The sequence below is a fragment of the Lissotriton helveticus genome, chromosome 1_1 (genome assembly GCF_964261635.1).
Source record: "Lissotriton helveticus chromosome 1_1, aLisHel1.1, whole genome shotgun sequence".
NCBI classification, from domain to species: Eukaryota; Metazoa; Chordata; class Amphibia; order Caudata; family Salamandridae; genus Lissotriton; species Lissotriton helveticus.
The window spans coordinates 1248889880-1248910086 of NC_136057.1; the positions used below are offsets into that span (position 1 = coordinate 1248889880).

The 20207-nt window shown below is 45.7% G+C and overlaps 1 protein-coding gene across 1 annotated transcript in view; it reads right to left on the reverse strand.

The window, feature by feature from the left end:
• Positions 1 to 20207, reverse strand: part of LOC144822413 (lysosomal alpha-glucosidase-like) — a 993087-nt gene that overhangs the window by 818777 nt on the left and 154103 nt on the right. The window contains exon 4 of the mRNA XM_078679897.1: positions 17474 to 17622. Coding sequence (XP_078536023.1) covers positions 17474 to 17622 — 149 coding nt within the window. The remainder of the gene's footprint in view (positions 1 to 17473; positions 17623 to 20207) is intronic.

Sequence of the window (20207 nt, forward strand, 5' to 3'; positions counted from 1 at the left end):
GAGCCATCATCTTGTTTCGGAACTTGGCAGTGCCCCCAACGCATTTCTACCGTCTCTTAGCCAGCAGGACAGCTTTCGAAGCTATGGGGGTTACTCCTTTACAGAGCCAAGCACCGCAGCCCGGGGCGTTCGCTCCAGCTGTATATCGTCAATTTCATCATTAGTATCAAAAACAGAGCAGTAGAACCTCCCAACACCTAGGCAGGCCCCGGATGCATGCAGAAAATCGGCACATGGTGCTGAACATCGTATGCAGTGTGCGCCATCCAGGAGAACCATCCTATCCAGCTCTTCTGGCGAGCGATCGAGCATACGTATTTAAAATGGATTAATGCCAGACAATGGTTAGGTGATAGAGCTTGAGCCTGGGCCCAACAGAAGAGTCACTGCTCCGCCGAGATGGGGACGGCAAGAGCATCTGTCCATGCCTGTCTAGCACCAGGGACACGCACTGGGACCGTTTCCTGCATATCTGCATATATTATAGTAATAAGACTGTGCAGGGACGGGTTCCCCAGGAAGGCTACAAGTGCACGGAATGTGGGGGGGTTCCCGTGCATTGCAGCCCTCAGGTAAAAGTATGTGAATGGGTCTAATGTGGAGTGGGTCGGGCCTTGCAGAGCTTGCTGTGAATAAAGTAATTGAGCCCTCTGGAGAGATGTCGTCCATAGTGGTGAGGCCCAGCTTTTGTAATCTATTGCTTGGCATCTTGTGTGATGGGTAATGAGGGGTGACCAATCAATGGCACAGAGGGGCAGAAAAGGGCATACATCCGTGCTCGAATTCCCAATTTGTCCCATGCCCATACTGTGCAGTCCAAAGTATCAAGCTTGACTCTTGGGCATCTTGGGGTCTGGTACAGTGCCATCTGAAGGGGACTGTGAAGCAGCATGGTCATGTTCAAGCGCTGTATGGGCAAGAAACTGGGTAGTGTATAGCTAACGACATGTGAATTATGCTTGCACACAGTAGTAATACAAACCCATATCCAGCAATGCCTGCCCGCCCTGCTCAAAGGGAACTGTAAGAGTCTCCCATGGTATTCAAGGTTGCCCCCCAGTCCATAACAAAGCTACAAGAAGGTAACGGAGTTGGCGCCTAAAACATAGTGGCAGCGGAAGCATTAAGTTAATGAACAGGTATAAAAACATTGGTAGTATCACCATCTTTGCCAGAGCTAGCCTGCCGGCCATGGAGAGCAGTAGTTTCCTTCATATTTCTACTCTCTCCTCCAGCCAGTCCATCAGGCGGCCTTAGTTTGATCTCCATATGGTGTCCAAGTCTCAGCTGAGCCAGACTCCCAAGTATTTGACTGTCTCAGTCACCCAAATCAGGTTAATTCCCCAATCAAGTGATCTAAGTTATCATCAGGATGTTTAATGTACAGGGTACCATTGTCTGTTTACATGGAGACCAAAACAACATGGGATGTACAGGCCAGGCCACAGTGAGAATGTTGCTGTTAGAGGTTAGCCGTGAGTGGTTCCATTGCTATGACATAAAGGATGGGGGGTAGGGGACATCCCTGGCACGTGCCGCAGAAGACTGGGAAAGGAGTAGTAATCAGTCCATTGATTCGAAGGCGGGCCACAGGTTGTGGGTAGAGGAGATGAATGAGTTGACTGAATTTGGGGTTGGCACCGAGCCAAGCCAATAACGTAAAAAGGTACGGCCTTTCCAATGAATCAAATGCTTTTGGCATCTAAAAAAAATTGTAGCAGCACTAAGGCTGGGCTCAATGTTGTGTAGCAGTGCAAAAAAAGACAGACAGTTGTGAGAGGTAGAGCGCCCAGGGACAAATCCGGACTGACCTGTCTGGCCATGAGCGGCAGCAATGGGAGTAACCGGAAGGCTATCAACTTGGCAAAAATCTTATTATCCATGTTAATCATGGATAATGGTCTGTGTGACTCGCATCTCTGTGGATCCTTGTCAGGTTTCAAAATATTAACAATCAGGGCCACTCGAAGGGAGAGGGACAGCACATCGTTTGTCAAGGACTCCTTGTACATGGCGAGGACGTGCGGGCGAGGAGGGGATCGAACTCTTTATAAACTTCAGGATCCGGACCACGGTCTCTGTCCACAGGGAGTGTTCTAATCATCTGTATTACTTTTTCTACTGTGAACCGCTCATCAAGGAACCTGCGGGTCCATCATCCAGCCATAGCATTTGTAGTGGATCCAAACAGGGAGTAAGGTTGGTGGAAGCAGTCATCTGAGCTATCTGATACCGTGAGGAGTAAAAATTGGCAATTTCTTTCTGTACTGCTGCATCCCCACAACCAGTTTATCATCATTGCTTCTCAGTTCAACAATATACTTGTTATCTCACGGCTTGCACAGCATATGTGCAAGAGTCTTGTCTGCTCTGTCGCCCTCACCGTATCTCCGGGCATGGGCGTCCCTACACAGATAATGCATTTCCCTCTGTGTGGCTGCTTTAAATTCATTAATTTACTTTTGATGTTAGCAAGAGTAAAACCACTTTTGTCATTTGAAAAACTGAAGCTCTAGAGCTTGCTTTCTGCCTCTAGGAGCAACAAGTCTCCCTGCATGGTGTGCAGTACCTCAGCATGCTTGCCCATACATACTGCACGGATTACAGTTTTAAATGGCTCCCAGGGGGTGGAGCAAGAGTCCACCATGCCTGCATTGAGTACAAAGTACTCCACAATTGCTATCTGAACTTCTTCCTGGAATACCTGATCCTGCAGTGCCCCTGATGGAAGGCATCATGTGGGAGCGCAAGGCTGAAAATCCGGAGGGGAGATCCGCAGCATCGCTAGGGAGTGGTCTGCCGGAGAGCAGGGCATGTAGAGGACTTTGGTCCACGCAGTAACATCCCACATTGCCAGCCAAAAATGTATACGCGACAAGGCAAGATGGATGGGGGCTGCACATGTTCCGTCCCACCTGATTTCATGACGGGCCCTCCAGAGTTCAGTAAGATCATTAACCACCATTAGAGAGTGCAGCAAGGTGGCTGCACGAGGGTGGGGTCGTCGACAATCACTTGATCTGTCTACTAAAGGGCCAAGTACTACATAAAAATCCCCACCCCATAATATTGACCCAGGGCCAACAATACTCGCTATTCTACACACTTCTGCAAAAGAAGACGGATCCTCCATATTGGGGCCATAGATGGAGATGAGTTTAAGCGGGTGACCTTGTAGTGTGCCCGAAGGTATCACATAACGACCTTGCTTATCACAGAGGGTTTGACGTGTATGCCAAGGCAAGTTCCTCCGGAGAAGTATAGCAAAATCGTGTACATAGTTTGAGTAGTGTGTTATGTATCTCTACCCAATCCAACCCACCCGCAGGTGCACCAATGTGTATTCTGTTACATGAAGCTCCTGGAGGAAGCAGATATTCTAACACCAGATGAGCATTACGTCTATCATTCAGTCTGCCGATATTCCATGTCACATATGTCAGTGTTGCCATAACAGCCTCCTCGCATGCTAAACCAGTAGGATCAGTGAGCTATCACGGCAGGGGCAGCACACCGCTGGATGAGAGGATGTTAAATGAGTGGAGAGGAGAGAAAAGCAAGGGAGGGAAAGGAGAACAAAGGGTACCATAACATTAAAAAACAATACCCCAACAAACACCCATCCATCACTCACTTCAGCCCCCCAACCAGGCTGAATCTCCCTGTCGCTGACTTCCAGTCCTCAAGCAGCTCCGCAGCAATATCTGTCTATGCTCACCCAAGCCCCTACTCATCCAACTTTTTTAGTCCAGTGACACTGTACATAAAGAATGAATGAGTACATAAGTTTGTAGCTCCTACAATGTCCCAAGTGGTTCGACATGTGTTGGTAAAAATTCTGTAAGTCCAAAATTTTTCCATACTGATGTTTTTCTGCTCTACGATTGATTCAAATGTGAGAAGCTGTTAATCCTGAAATAAGTCACTGAGTTCTGTGAGGCTATCTGAACTACAGTGCCACAATTCAACTAGGAGCAGGCAGCCCTGTTGCTTAGATAAACCCAAGAGGGGTATGGCAGGTGCCTAAGGCATCATGTGCTTTTAATAAGTAAGCCTCTATGGACGCACTTTCAGGCTACCCACAGCAGCCGAGGTGGCTCTGTCAAAGGTTTGGCTTGGAGGAGAAAAAAATGAAGCAAGTGTATGAGTTGCAGTGGGCCTGTCCTGAGCAGGTACCATCTACGGAATGCCCATGAGCCATGGACTGAATGGTTTCAGCTGAGCCGCTGCGTAATAATGGTCAAATTTGAGAACACTGAGTCCCCCATTTCCAACGGAGATGAAGTTTGGCTAATTCTACCCTGTGGTGAATGTTGCTCCAAATAAGATTCCACAGCATTGTGTCTAAATCTTGGAAAAATGTCCTCAAGAGTAATAGCGAGCGAAGTAGCAGAGGAGGCGAGGGAGCATGATCATCATTTTAAACAGTGCAATGTGGCCTATGATCATGAGCAGTAGAGTCTCCCAATTTAGAACCGGGGCCCTCAGTGCTAATACTGCTGGGATAAGATTGCTGTTCAACAGATCATACTTAGAATGATAGAGTCTAACCCCTAAGTAGCTGAAGGATAAACCCTCTTAAGGAAGTGATCCTCCCCAAGGTCTTTCATGGCTGGTGGAGCATTGAGGCAGGGGGGAACACACAGGATTTTAGCAATTTAAAGTGGAGTCCTGCTGCCCTGTCAAATCCTGGAAGATTATGTGCTATACCGCTATACTCTGTCTGCATGTCCCTGTGGTATAGCAGCATGTCAACCATGTAAAGATATACCACATGACGTCTTTTATCTAGAGGGATCCTCTAGTGGACCCCGCCTTGGTACAGCTTAGAGGCCAAGTGTTCCATGGCAAAGGAGAAAAGTGATGGGTATATGGAGAGCCAAGGTAATAATAATAATAATAGCGAGATTTGAAGAGCGCCTGGTTACGCACACCTGCGTGTCCCCGCTGTAAGTCCCTCTATTGACTATAAAAGGGCAGAGATGAGTCTCCCGACTTGAATTCTAACTGTGGGGTCAGTGTAGAGCAGTTTAGTTAGTTTTAGTGTTCACAGCAGAAGTTCAACTTGACTTTTTCAAGCACCAGGAAAGCTGAGTGAGAGCAAGTCTCAGGAACAAGCCTGTTTTGGTCTAGCTGTATTAAGGCAGAAAGCGCCTGTAAAATCCTCCCTGCAATAATTTTACTAAGAATCTTATAGCCTAAACTGAGAAATGCCAGTTGTCTCTCTGAAGAATGGCAAGTAGATTGCGGTTAGATTTGGATTTTAAAACTAGGAATGCTCCTCTAAGGGAGTGGGGTAGCATACCAACCTCTGCTGCTTCATATAGTGCAGCCAATCTAGCTATTAACAGGTCTTGTAGAATTCTAATGGTAATTCATCAGTGCCAGGCATTTTGACTGTAGCCAGACCCTGTATCACCTTCATAATTTCATATACAGTAATAGAGACATCTAAGTTTTCCCTCAGTTCTGTGGGAACCAGGGGGAGCATCACATCAGTCAGGAATGTAGTCATGAGTGTAGTTAGCATCACTATATGTTGCAGTTGATTATGAGGCCACAACATTAAAGGCCTCACATCCAATTGCTACAGAAGAAGCGGTACTGTAAAGTAGTTAGTTATATAGTCATCAAGTGCAGTACAGAATACCGAATCCTCTAACATACCATGATGTAGGCACCAGGTCGGAATGGGAGGGTGAGCCTTACCCCAGTTCAACCCAAACACATGCTGAATACCTGGGTATAAACAGTCCTACCCAGGTATTCAGCATGTGTTACAAGTGGGCAGAGAGGTATAGAGCACACTATTGGAGCTAGGCAAACATACAGGGCTGAGAATGATTGTGGCTACATAAGGTGCGCCTAACAAAATGTGTGAAGTATGATGATCATTCTGTGGTCAACGTGAATAATAAGTTAGCAATGTTGGTGAGTGGTAGGCATATCAATTAGGTATCAATAAGGCAGTAAATTCATGTTCAATAAACATTTGAAGCCCATTGTATTTACACAATATTGGGGTTTGCTTCAAGAAGATTGTCCACAGTTTTCGGGGTCACAGTTGGAAAGGAAGGGACTTGGTTTCCCACAGGGACAACTAAGACGAAGCTCTGTCATACTCACTCAGGGAATCAATTTGTTCTGAGTCCCTAGCCATCATAGCCTCTCTAACAGGGGTAGCTACTTCCAAGGCAAAATGGTATTGTGACAGATTGGGTTGCTGGTTTACTGGGATACAAGCCCTGGTCAAGCAGTGACCACAATCCTTGTCAGGTTGAGGCATAAGCCAACCCTAAATAAACCTGTGCTCAAACCTCTGGAAGCTTGACACAGAGTAGCCAGATTTAACTTGGAGGCAAGGTGTAAAGTATTTGTGCAACTCTGCAAATGGTAACACAGCGAAAACAGCACACAAGTTGGATCCCACACCAAGTAAGTAAAATATAATAGTAAATACATAAAACAAGACTAGAACAATAAAAATCCAATCTGTAGAGCTAGAGATATACACATTTGAAGATGCTATGGAAAATTGCACTAAAAAGCACAAAGAGACAACTCTAAATATCTGGTCGTGCCAGACCAGGACAAAGTCACATGTTTAGGTTGACCAAGATGGAGCAGGCAGACTGCAGGGACCCAGTTAGGCTGATGGAGCAGAGTTCCGTAAATCTTGATATGCGGATCATCGCAAATGTCCGCGTCAAAGCTGAGTTGCCCAGCTGAATCAATGAGTCTGTTCCGAGATGCACCAAAGATGCGATGTGAGAACCTACATCGTCTTCGAGGATCCTGCTGACAGGGCTAGCGATGCAAAGTCTGGCGTCCAGAATGCAGGGTGCATTCGGGGAGATCCATTCATTCCAAAGAGCTGCAGGGCTGAGATGCGGAGTCAGACAACAACATTGAAGTTTCTGTTGATGAGGGATGGGAGGGCCTGCAATGAGGATGCGTCATGCAGCTGTGATTCCGATGAGGCTCCAAAGGCAATATGGGTCTTTGCAACAGGTCCAGTCCATGCAGCAGAGGAGCTGTGTCATTTCTGCTCGGGTTTGCACCATGCAGCAGAGGTAATGCGTCAGTTCTGCTGGAGCCACAGATGGACAGAGCACCTTATGCCCAATTCCAAGTGTCCTGGCCTTGGTTGGCACAACTTGGCAATGTAGACTCGAAGATGGCAGGGTCCAGGTGCAGGGTTGTTAAAAGCCTAATATGTCCCTGAGGCTTCAGATCAGGAGGCCTGCCAACTAGCCCTTGGAGTCACTCTGGGTTCAAGAGATGCAGGTCCAGTCCTTCTCACCTAGGCAAGAGGCCAGCAGGTTGACACAGTAGGTCAGCATGCCTTCAGAGCATCAGTAAAGCGGAGTGGCAGTCCTTGTAGCAGCACAGCTGTCCTTCTTCTTGACAGAGTATCAACAGGTCCAGAAATTTCCTGAAGAGGGGGTGTCTAAGACCCAGTAGTTATACCCAGTAGTATCTTTGAAGTGGGGGCAAGCTTCTAGAGGCATGCTTTGAAGTGCACAGGTGCCATGCCTTCCTTATCCTGGCTTCAGACTAACTACAGGGGATATGCAGCCCTTTGTGTGGAGTCAGTGTGAGTAGTGTCGGGCTCAGCTCCTGCCTCCCTTCCTGCCAGTGATGGCCCATTAAGTCACACCTAAGCTCCCCATTGGGTGTGGTTGTCTAGGAGGAATACACAAAGCCTAACTGTTACCCACACCCAGTGATGTGACCCAGAGACAGGTATCAAATGACTAATGCAAAAAAAAGCCACCTTTTTAAAAGTGTAAGAGAAAAAGAGACCTGGCTACCAATTTTAGTCGCTGCCATTTATTTCAGCAGACTAACAACCCATACATTCAGTCTTTGGGCCTGATTAATCATGTTTCCATGATTTGCACTATTAGAAACAATTTTTTTTTGTATTTTTTTTTTGTAACATGTCAATTTTGTTGCCCCAATCTGGGAATCTCCAGGCTTGCCATTGTGCCTCAGGGACAATCTCTCCCACCCTATAAGGAGAGCAGGAATAACAATCTGGTCGGACCTAGTAACATCAGAAGGGGTCCTCCCTTGGGAGGTTTTGAGATCTAAGTTTGGGGACTCCTTCTCCAGATTTAAATACATCCAACTCTGTTCCTGGATTGCCGCCGAGAAGGATAACATCTGCGGTAACTGGGATATTGAGTGTGCTCTCCAACCCCCAGGTTCTAGGAAAAGGGAAGTCGGACTCTGGTACAGAAAAATGCTGGAGGCAGAAGAACTACAGTCACCCCCACTATATCATGTCTGGAGCTCTTCTAGGCTCGAGGCTGTTTCAGCCACCTTGTATGATACATCTCTTCAATTTCTGTATAAATACGTTAGGTCCGCCTCTCTTAAGAAAAATCATTTCTACACCATAAACAGGTTATACTACACTCCCAAAAAAATTACGAAGTTTGTCAGCCCGCCTCCTCTTTGCCCTAGATGTGGACTAGCTGAGGCAGACGATATCCATGTTTTTCATGACTGTCCTATAGTGGGTCCTTTTTGGGTTACAGTGGAGAAGGCTCTGGAGAGTATCTTTAAAGTTAAATTGAGCCTGAACATAGTTAGAGTTATGTTTGGTTTGGACGCTGGCCTTATTAGTGGGTTAAGGGGGACACAAGTCGCTTTATTTTTTTGTTTTATTCTAATTGCTCTAAGAGAGATCTGTAAGCTCTGGAAGGATGCTAGCCCTCCTCTTTATGAAAACTGGCTTCGAGCAACATTGAGAATCACACGGTTAGAATATGTTATGGCACATAATGTAAATATCACGGTTTGGGAACCTTTTTATAGAATGGGGAACAGAAATGAGGTTGGTTTAAAGCCCTGAAAGGTCCTATGATTACACCATGCCTCGGTATAAAGGGGCAGGCCGGGTTGGCCCCAGGCGAAAGCAAGAACTCCAGCACGGGGCGCTCAGGACGGAATGGGGCTGTAAGAGTTTATTTGCACTTGCTAGTGGTGAAATGAGGACAAAAAAAAAAAAAAAAAAAAAAACATGTCAATTTTGTCTGAGACATTCAAAGATATATAGCTCAAACAATTCTAATAGACATTAAACATACACTTAAACATACACTTGTAGAAGTGAAAAAATGGGGAACAACAAAAACATGACATTAGTGCATTACAATCAATTGTGAGAACTTACACAAGCATGTCTTGAGACGCATTACTAAAACAATGAGCACTCTCTTAAGGCCCTTTAATTAGATTGTTAAGGAGAGATGCTCTCCATGAGGGAGAGAATAAATATCTGTGGGGATATATCTGTGTATAAGGTCCCTCTCCAGAATCGTAAAATGAGACAGTAAGCAAACAAAAAAACTGAACACGGAAGATTTATGCTTTCACAAGCTCTGAGTTAAACATGCAGGCTCGCCACCTTCTTTTGAATGGACTAGCAGAATTAAAAAAAATAAGCTGCTCTAATGAAATCAAAACACTTTACCAGCCTAAAAGTAAATGTATTTGGGCTTACATATTTCTTAACCATGCAAATCAATGTCTGTGTTTCAGGTTCCTGTTTACAATTCAAAAGATTGACTGATGAACAAACCAACATGCATTGAGGAAGATTGTAACTTCACAATCAGATACAATCAGATTTTCTAAATAGGCGAAAGGAATAGATGGAGAAAGGGTTTCATTTATTAATTTTCACTGAATCAAATCCTATTTATTTCAGACTACACCTTGCACCAGCACTGATGAAAATCCCTTAACACAGCATGGGATTGGAAAAGTGTTGGCATTTCCTCTTATCTATGAAGGGGGGAAATTAAATCATTTACGGATTCTGGAGAGGGACCTTATACACAGATATATCCCCACATATATTTATTTTCTCCCTCATGGAGAGCATCTCTCCTTCACAAGCTAATTAAAGGGCCTTAAGAGAGTGCTCATTGTTTAAGTAATGTGTCTCAAAAATCGCTGGTGTAATTTCTCACAATTGATTGTAATGCACTAAATTCATGATTTTGCCGTTCCCCATTTTTTTAACTTCCACAGATGCATGTTTAAGTCTAAGTTTAATGTATATTAGATTCTTTTTTTTAAAAACTTTTTATTCAGAATATAGGCTCTCATGAAAATGGCGTTTTACATAGTAGTTAATGGCAGGTGGACATACAAATCAATATGAACATGATGATTCTACAGAAACAGATCGCAATCCATACAAAACCTCAGGGCTGTAATGAGGCAGCCTGAGTATCCCACACTTCCCCTCTATACCTCCTCCACACCCCCCACATCTTTTCCCATTTCCTAGGACACCCCCTGCTCTTGTAAATCACTCTTTCCGCTCTTTGGCACCAGTCCAGGTCATGTTTCTATTCTTCCACAGTCGGTAGGAGGTCACTACCCCACAAGCGGGCTATGTTTCTCTTGGCGACCATGCTTGCCAGCGCCAACCATATCTTATCCCATTTCGACCAGGTGATGTCATTTGTTACTCCTAAGATATGCCATCTGGCCTCCATCGGGACCTCCGTCCCAATCACCTCGGACATTATGGCAGCCAGGTTAGACCAGTATGCCCTGATCCTGGCGCAGTCCCACAGGATGTGGAAAAAGGAGCCCTCCTCTCCACAACTTCGCAGACAGAACCTAGAGTCAGCATACCCAATATGATATTGTGTTGTGCAGGGAGTGTAGGAGCGGTGCAGGATGCGCATCTGGACCAATCTAAGCCTTGCTCGGATTGCTACTTCCCTAGGGCTCTGCAGCGCCTCTCGCCAGTCATCCTCCTCTAACAACCCAACATCAGACTCCCATTTTTCTCTGATCGGTTCCAGGGGATCAGGGATGTTATTAATGAGCTTCTTGTACGTGAGGGAGATGGGCTTATCTATCATCAGGACCAGCAGCAATCTGTCTTCTAGCGGGGCACATTCTGGTAGCTGATCCCCCCTCTTGAGATGCCGTAGGACGGCATGTCGGACTTGTTGATAGTGTAGGAACTCCCCCCCTCCCATCTGGAATTCCTCCTGCAAAGTAGAGAATTCTAGCACGTCTCCTCTTTTCCAGAGGTCTCCTAGCACGTCAATACCAATCAGGCTCCATCTGCCAAGGCCCTTCAGTTTCGTCACCTCGGGAAGATAGTCCCCGACCCACAACAGAGTTTGTGCCGTGAGTTTCACCTCCCAACCCAGCCGTTTTGACGACTTCCTCCAAGCTCCTACCACTGCAGCCGTCTGAGGGAGCGGGGGTAATCTATGCCTACCGTTACGATAGAGCGCGTCCAAGTAGGTACCACTCCCCAGAACCATGCGGTCTACTCTGTAGGCTGGTTCTTCCATCGGGGCGAACACCCACCCATTAACATTCACCAACTGAGCCGCCCAGTAGTAGAGTCTAATATCAGGGACAGCCAGCCCCCCCTCGTATACCCCTCTCTGGAGCTTCCTCAACGCGATTCTAGTGCAGCCACCACCCCAATGCAGTGCACGGATCTCCGAATCTATTACCCGGAAAATCCTCTCCGCGACTGGGAAGGGGGCACTCTGCAATACATAAAGGAGGCGGGGAAGGGCCATAATTTTAAAGAGGACGGCTCGTCCCATCAGAGAGAGTGGGAGAGTCCTCCAATGCGCCACATAGCCATGCAGGCGCTCTAACTGAGTCTGTATATTCAAACATGTGAACTCCGTCTCTGATGTCGTAATCCAGAAGCCCAGATATCGGAAGGTTTCTTTCCAGACCAGTATATTAGATTTTTTGAGCTATTTATCTTTGAATGTCTTAGACAAACTGATATGTTATAAAAATAATTGTTTTTAAAAGTGTAAATCATGGACAAATTGTTAATCAGGCCCAAAGACTAACGGCCAGATTCATCATACTGAAATCGGCTTGCAAAGGGCCAGATTCTGAGAATCTGGCCCTTTGCGAGCGCTATTTTTGCATTTGGGATTCATCATCCCAAATGCAAAAATCGCTATACTAGAAATCGCTAAATTGCAAAGAATCGCATTTAAGGAATCTCAATTAGAGATTCTTTAAATGCTATTCATTAACCTTTTTAAAATTGCGAATTCGCAATATGGGGCCGCTATTTACCGCGAAGTGTAACTTCGTGGTAAATAGCAAAAACTTAGAAAAATGCACTTTAGTGCATTTTTCTACATTGTATGTTACACACACACATGTCCTTTGGACATGTGTGTGCGCAACACCAGTGTACATTTGCATTTCAGGGGTGCTACAGGGTGGCACCCTTGAAATCGCTTCCTTATTTGCGAATCGCTTATTGCTATTCGCAAAAAAGGAATGACTCCTTGAGGCCCATAGGAATGAATGGGAAAGCCATTCCTTATTTACGATTAGCAATTAGCGAATCGCAAATATGGAAGCAGTAGAAATCGCAAAATAAATTGCGATTCCTACATGCATCCCGTTTTGCTAGTCTTTAATAGCGATTCCTTAACCGCATGCGCGATAGCGGTTTTCCCGCTGCGCGCTGCGATTTTAAAAACCCCGCGTTACATGACGAGCCCAGCTCGTCATCCGCGTAGGGCACGTTACGCTCATGACGAGCTGGGCTCGTCATGAGCGCCGAAGGGGTTAATAATCGTTATTTAGAGAATATTCCAAATTAATTTTAGTAATAGCGACTGTAGAAGAAAAAAATTATTTTCTTTCAGCAAAAGTCGCTGATGCAGAGAAAGAGTGCAGTGGAACAGAGCCATTATTACATTGTGCTATTTCCAATGCAACTTGTCCTTTTTATATTAAAATACACACGCACATGTGTATTTGGGCATTCTGACCTTCTTGACTGGTGTTTTGAGTTTGTTCCTGGCGAGGTAACCAAAGTGAGAACTGAGCATTTATTAGCACACAGCTAAGGTGTTTGGAAGAATTTTAAAGCGAAAATAATGTTATTCAGTGTGTCGCCAGATAGCAACTGCAGAAATTACACAATATTTCAGCTTCGCTGGTTGTCTACTTGCCAGATCATTCATTCCTGAGACAAAGACACCAGCTCCCTTTTAGTTTTAGAAAACAATCTAAAGCAGTCTGAATTATTGACAGAGCCATGGATAGTAGGTCAGGTCCAACATGCCTAAACTGTAAATGCAGCAAGCGCGCGTCCAAATAACACCTCACCCCTGCAAATGCCGGAACCGTGGACGCACTCGGTTTCAAAGGCCATGGGGAGGGAAAACGCATTTTCAGGAAATTCTGCACAAATGTGGATCCTGTAAAGTGTCATGTCGAAGTGTTACAAAAAGGGAAGTGTGTTAATGTGTCACGAAGACGTGTTGCGCATGTGAAGACAGTGAAGTGTTAGTGTCTTCCTTGGGGGCGAGAGGTCACTTTAAAAAACGCGCTTAGGATGATGCAGGTGGAATACGTTTTTCAAGGGCATCAGGATGAGAGGGGCCTTCCTCAGGGTCAGAAGAGCTCAACAGACAGAATCCAACTGAAACAGCGTCACCTCGAGGGACCAATGCAAGGGCTTTTGCTGCCCTTTTAAACAGAAAGATTTCCATCCCCCTTTGGTGACTATGGGGCTACAGTTTGCAGTTGGTTCTGGAGTCATGTTGTAGCCCTCTGGTGGTGGTGCCCTACTGTGCTCCCTAATATTGCCTTGCCTGAGCTCCAGATCTTATCTTACTGAAGTGCCGCTCTGGGTGCTGCATTTTACATTACATTTTACACTACTCGCCAGAAGCATGTTCCCTGAGTTTATTTAAGAGTACCTCGCAGGTTTAAGTCACAGAGGACATTATCACTTCAGTACGAAACACTTGGGGACAAATTGGCGTGGCGGTAGAAATCCCCGCGCCAACACTCTGCCAAAGCTCATGCTGCCCGACCCGACAGATTACGATTTATTTGTAGTCTGGCAGGTGGGTGTCTTGGCGGTTCCCTATGTGGTGTCCTTTAAAAGGCTGCTGTGTCAGCAATGGGAACACCTCACCAGGCTCCCGCATGGCATGGACTAGTAAATCCATGCCATCAGGGAACCAAAACCGGCCCTGGCAAAGTGCTCGGGGGGTTGGAGGTGCCGCCGAGCTCTTTGCCGGAGCCGGTTTTCGGCCGATTTTGTTACAGGGCCGATTTTGCAGCTATGCTGCAAAAAATGCCCTGTAACAAAATCGGCCCCCACCCACCCAAAACCGGCCCCACCAGTGCGGCGCACCGGGGAATTGCCCGGTGCCCGCTACGGCCAGTCCGGGCCTGCAGGCCATGCAGGAAACTATGTGCATGCACACAGGCCAGGGGGCACATGTTATGGCCCCTGACTGCATCCACATATGTCTGTAGGGCCCCCTTTGTTTCCTCTCGGCCAGGCTTTTCATGGTGGTGAAACCGCCATGAAATGCCTGGATGAGAGAAACTTGTAATATGCTTGGCTGGACCGTGGCGGTCCTGCCAAGCATATTGCAGCCTCTGACCCCCGCTCCTCCACCAGGGAATGGCGGCTCCCTGGTGGAGCCAGTGGTCCTAGTGCGGTCCGACTGCCCGAGTGGTAATCTGGCAGTCGGGCAGAGGGTGCAGCGATGGCTGCGTCTGCCACCTGCGTGCCAACATGGGTTTGGCAGGCCGAGGACCGCCAGTCTCGTAATCTGGCCCTTAACGTGAGGAGATTTTGTGTTTTTGGGAATTTATTTTTGATTCTAACTTCTTGTTTAATCGGTTGTGTGAGCCAATGTTTGGCTAGGTCTTCTGGACCTAAGGAATCCTGGGGCATGTAGGCAATCCTTGTAATAAGTATTGCTTCCACGGGGTTGGAAGATCCCGCAATGAGGCATACTCTTAAATGAAGGTAGATGTAAAAAGTATGGCGGGCACAACGCTGTTTCGGCAGAATTTATTTTAGAGCTGCAGAATGGGTGAGCGCAAATTCAGGTCAAAGGCCAGACCTTGAGCCTGGAGTCTGCTGTGCATAAGGACAGTCCTAATGGTATCTAGGGAAAAGGGTCATGAGCAAATAGCCTGTTGAAAGTCAGGCCCTGCATCGAGAGCACAACTTGCATGGCGTGGGACACTAGACAAAGGTTAGGAATGGGAAGTGATACATAATATTGGAATTGGTTCTTTTCCTATACTGTATGCAAGAGGAAGTAAGTTTTTGTATACATAATATAAATGTAGCGTTAGAGAAATTAGATCAAGTCACCAGTGTACACGATGCAATACAACTATGTGCAAGATGCATAACTATGCAAGTGTCACTGAAATGTATGTAAAACAGCGACAAAGCATAACCTATGCTTGTTCATCAATGTAGTTTCGGCTTTGCATAAGTTACAACCGTTTTTCCCTTGACCTTCACGAATTCACATTGCGTCAATATAGCCTAGACTGATTGCAAAATGTGGGACGGTGTATACTATTTTGCAAACACTACTACTGGTAGTATTATTATTACTACTACTACTAAGAATATTAGTAACAATTTATTTACATTGCTGGTATTTAACATATCTATAGCACGCATCATGCCATTAATGTGGCATCACAGCACTTCTGGGATTCCAGAGTTACAGCACATCATACCTCACTTCTCCCATTACTGTACGCTGTAAATAACTGGTATTATTATCACTCAGTTTAACAGTATCAAATTAGTGACCTAAGAAGGATGAAATGCTGGAATGAAATTGCGAGATATAACCTATAAATCACAGATGTCACCAATGAACTTTTATTTCATTCACGAACCTTACTTTCTTGTCTCATTATCCTCTGAAGTATTGTAATCCTCTATGTGCAATTATCTCTCTGTAAGTGCACTTCCTCGTTCCATGACAGCCGCTCACATCATAAACGCACCCTCCTTTCCGACTAGAATTCCAAATTTCCTTACATTTAGGTCTCCCAGCTTTCCTTTGCCCTTCAAAGATGTCCCCGCTGTTTTCTACTTAATTTCCCAACAAATGTCTTGCCTTCCCTAGCCAACTGGATCATTCACTTTTTGTGCAAAACAAACAATTATTGATGGAGATGCTTGAGTAAATCTTCCCAATAGTGTAATGATGGAATTGAGTCTGTAACTTGTGCTTTGTACTGAACAATAGGTTGCTGTCCATGATTTCGTATCTTTAGGCCCGATTATGACTTTGGCGCAAAGGCGCCACCGGCTCAATGCTCTCACTGCTGCGCCAATATTGCTCAAGGACCGCCGGCAGTATTAACCTCTTCCATGCTCATGACGAGCTGAGCTCGTCATGGGGCACGGTGCTCTGGTGCTCATGACGAGCTCAGCTCGTCATGAGGCGTGGAACCCTCGCATGCAGGAATAATTCCCCTGCTGTGCTGGAAAACGGAAACGGGTGTGGTCATGAGCACACGAGCACTGTGCCTCATGACGAGCAGAGCTAGTCATGAGCACCGGGGCGCTGTGCGCACCCCCCGCCCCCCAGCACAGCAGGGGAATTACCCCCACACGGAAAGGGTTAAAAGTTAAAAATGTGCAATGCAGGAACTTTGTGGGAATACCGACAGGGGGGCACATGTTGTGCCCCCCATAATGTTTCTACATGAACGGGGAGCCATAGGACCCTGAAGGGGCCCTTTTGTTCTTGCACTGCCAGCCTTTTCATGGCGAGTCTCTGCAATGAAAAGGCTGGAGGTGCAAGAACTTATAATATGCTGCGAGGGACCGTGCCAGTTCCTGCTCAGAGCATTGTGTTGCGGCACAGCTGCACCACTGCCTGGGGAACGACTGTTCCCTGGCACAGCCGGCAATCCGCTGCCGGTAGGACTTTGGAAGTCATAATTGGCACAACAGTGGACCACCACTGCTGTGCGACTGCGTGTCAGTCGGTTGCAAGACCTCCAGACTCGTATTCATCCCCATTATTCTAAAGGACAGGAAGATGGTTCCACACAATAAAAAGAAAGCATGTGTTGTGTTAGACTGACTGCCATGTACACTGTGTCCCTTACAGAAACAGGAACGACTGAGGGACTAAGGAGCATGCAACATGAAGGCAGCGCACAGAAAATAGGTAATGAGGCTAGGGTGCAGGGAGTGGTTAGAAAAGGTACTGGCTTGCAGCTACACACGGGATATCAAAAAATATTGTGGAAAAAAAGAAGAGGTTAGGGATGAAGGGATCAAAAGTGGTCAATTAAAGAAAGAAGCAAGAGAACAAACAGAGGTTAGCTGAGAGAATCCAGAACCCACACTAACAAAAGAGTTGATTAAATGATGTTCTCACCTGAAAAAAGCAAAAGGGATTTAAGTGATCCAGATTAAAAAGGGGATCAAGTAAATATTTCACGATGAATGTCTTTCACCAGATTAGATTCAGAATTGATCAATTTTGCTCATTTGGGAAGTGTTGTGGAAACCAGCTCATAGAAAACCGTTCTCATCAACAGAGTTGTACAAGTTAGTTTTGGTCTAGATCACTTAGATCTTTCCAATATAGCTTTACATCAAACAACATTACATGGAACAAATTATTGAACTTACAGCACGGCTCCTGTAGTTCTCCTTACGATTTTAAAATGGAAGAATGTATCATTCTTAAAGACAATGTCATAGTCAGGGTCAACAGCTTCTTCGGAAGGGGATTCAATTTTGAGTGGCACTTCAAATCGCTGATTATTTGGATCATAAATCTAAGCGAGAAGAGAACACAATTAGGAACAAAACATTATATATTTTAGTTTGGAGTAGAAGGCATCATTGTCACCTCTGCAGATAACAAAACCACACCTTACCAGATCTGACCAACACCCAAGTCTGAGGGCTGAGTGAGCCACCTACTTTAGAAGATCACCTACTCCCTTCAAGCTCCATGGAAGAGTATCATATGTGGCACTGTTGGGCTTATCAATGGCTACAAACACAATTGCTTTGACACTCCTTCAGTGTCTACCATTGCTTTCTGCATCATTGTCAAGATCTGCAGGATCATCCCCTACCTGGAAGTAACCTTATCTTGTCATGACCATTAAAATAAAATAACTGGACATAACCGCAGTGACTAAAAGTAAAGTAAAAAGCTAAAGGTCTTCTCAAACTACTTATGCACGATCTGGAAAAACACTCCAGGGAAGCTCGGGCGCACTCATTCACTATTCCACTTCACAAACAAGCTGAAAGCTCATCTTGTGAAATAAATGTACAGATGCTACTGCTATTACAGCTGAAATTGAGAAAAGAACTCTCCCCGTCTACTCCCCACAATTTCACATGTGAAATATTCCCATGACCAAATAAATAGCTCTATGAAGCACTTAGTTGTTTAGAAAGCTGAACCCTCCTTGGGCATATAGGTCATACTGTTCAACTGTATGCAGTAAGCAAGCTTCACGGATAGCAAGCAGTAAAGGCCATATTTTAACATACTGTTATAAGGAAAGAATCAGTTTTGGAAGAAGGAGGTCCACAGGAGTGGAAGCAGCCACAGTTGTTTGCTCGTACTCAAGGATATTTGTTCATAGCATGGGCCATTCCTGCCCATTCCTTGGTACATGACATAAAAACAGCCATATGGGGTAACCATAGGTCAGTTATCATTTAATGGCCCCATACATATAATGCAGGATATTTAGGGCCTCATTACGATGGCGGATGGGCTTAAGTCCATCCGCCATCGTCTCGGAATGGGAACCGGCCACCCATGAGGCGGCTTACCCACACCCTGAATTACAATGCGACTACCACCATGACAGTCGCCTTGCTTATATTTTGTATTGCGGTGGGGATGCAGTCAGCAGCCCCTTCCGCAAAACAAAAAATAGGGTAATTACATATCCCTGCACCACGTGGCAGGCACCTAGGTGCCTGCCACATAGTACAGGGATATGTAGGGGGCGCCAAAGGTGCCCCCCCAAGGGCCCATGTACCAGCCCAATGGGTAAGGGGGCCCGCTAAGGGCTTCCAAATCCCTTTCCGCCAGCCGTTTCACGTGCGGGTTGACCGCCGCAGAACGACCAGTGGAAAGGGATATTGTAACCCCCACGGCAGTGCCTGACAGGCACTGCTGCCATTCTGGGGGTGGAAGGCAGTCCGCCAGGCGGTGCCATGTCAGTCGGTCTTTCCGACCTCCACCGATACGTCCGCCATGGTAATGTGGAGGTTGAATTGACCCTTACGGATGGCAAGGAAACCACCACTGACTGTCTGTTAATGGCGGTCTCCCCGCCATCCTAATCGTGCACTAAGTCCTGTTGTCAGATAATCCATGATGGGCATCTCTCCCTTCGAAAATATTCCATTTTCATCAGCAAGGACTTTTGAGCTATAAATTATCTGGCTTGCTCCTATCTCTTGTGGTCTTATACATGCCTAGATTTGATGTACATGTGCATGGTTCCAATTAGACACAGATGGTGGGTGTTTAACTTACAGTGAGCCTGGTATGCAAGCATCTTAGCCATTATTGGATCATTAATTTTAAAATGTTATTGTGGTGCCAGGTAACCTTTAATGACTATGTTGGCAGGGATCAATGAAAACAAAGTGCCTCTAAATGTAGTCTTTTTAAATAGTAAAGTGCACTGAAAATTGTAAGCAATTACATATGTCCTACAGTGCCTACAAATCTTTCGCCTTTTATGTAGGATAATTCGAACTCTAGCGAGTTCTAAGGTCTACATACAACCTCAGCTGCCATGTGCTTTTATGCAAAAAGACAAACCCTTCCTTGCCCTCCCACTGATACAAAAGTAAAGTGAAGTCTGAATAAAGCCTAATCCTCTGGACACAAGGGCTTTACTTTTTGTGTAAAGATCCCATCTGTCAAACAACCTACATGTCTAAGACGACTGCTTCATCCTCATCATCGATTATTATCTGGCAAGCACATGTGTACTCTGAGAAGCATACTGGCACTGGGCATCCCCTAACTGACAATAACAGGTATAAAGGGACAAGTTCTATTGCTAGAGGTAACATAAGTGCTGTGTTTTCAGTGTATTTGTGAAGAAAAACTGTCCCTTATTGCAATACTCCAAATCACGAGGCTATGGTATTTAAAGAAACGCCTGTCTGCTCAAGGAAGTGTCATCTGAATATAATGCCCAAGGAGGTGATAATGAGATAGAAAGAAGAGCTCTTGTACTAATGTGGCAACACATTTTCAAGCCCATTACAGATTTTATAGAGGCCTAAAGTGGACCCTTTTCTTCACTTTGAGACACCTGCAGCACAGAAATGATCAAATGTCTTTAAGCCAGTTGCTTCCTGACAGTTGTAC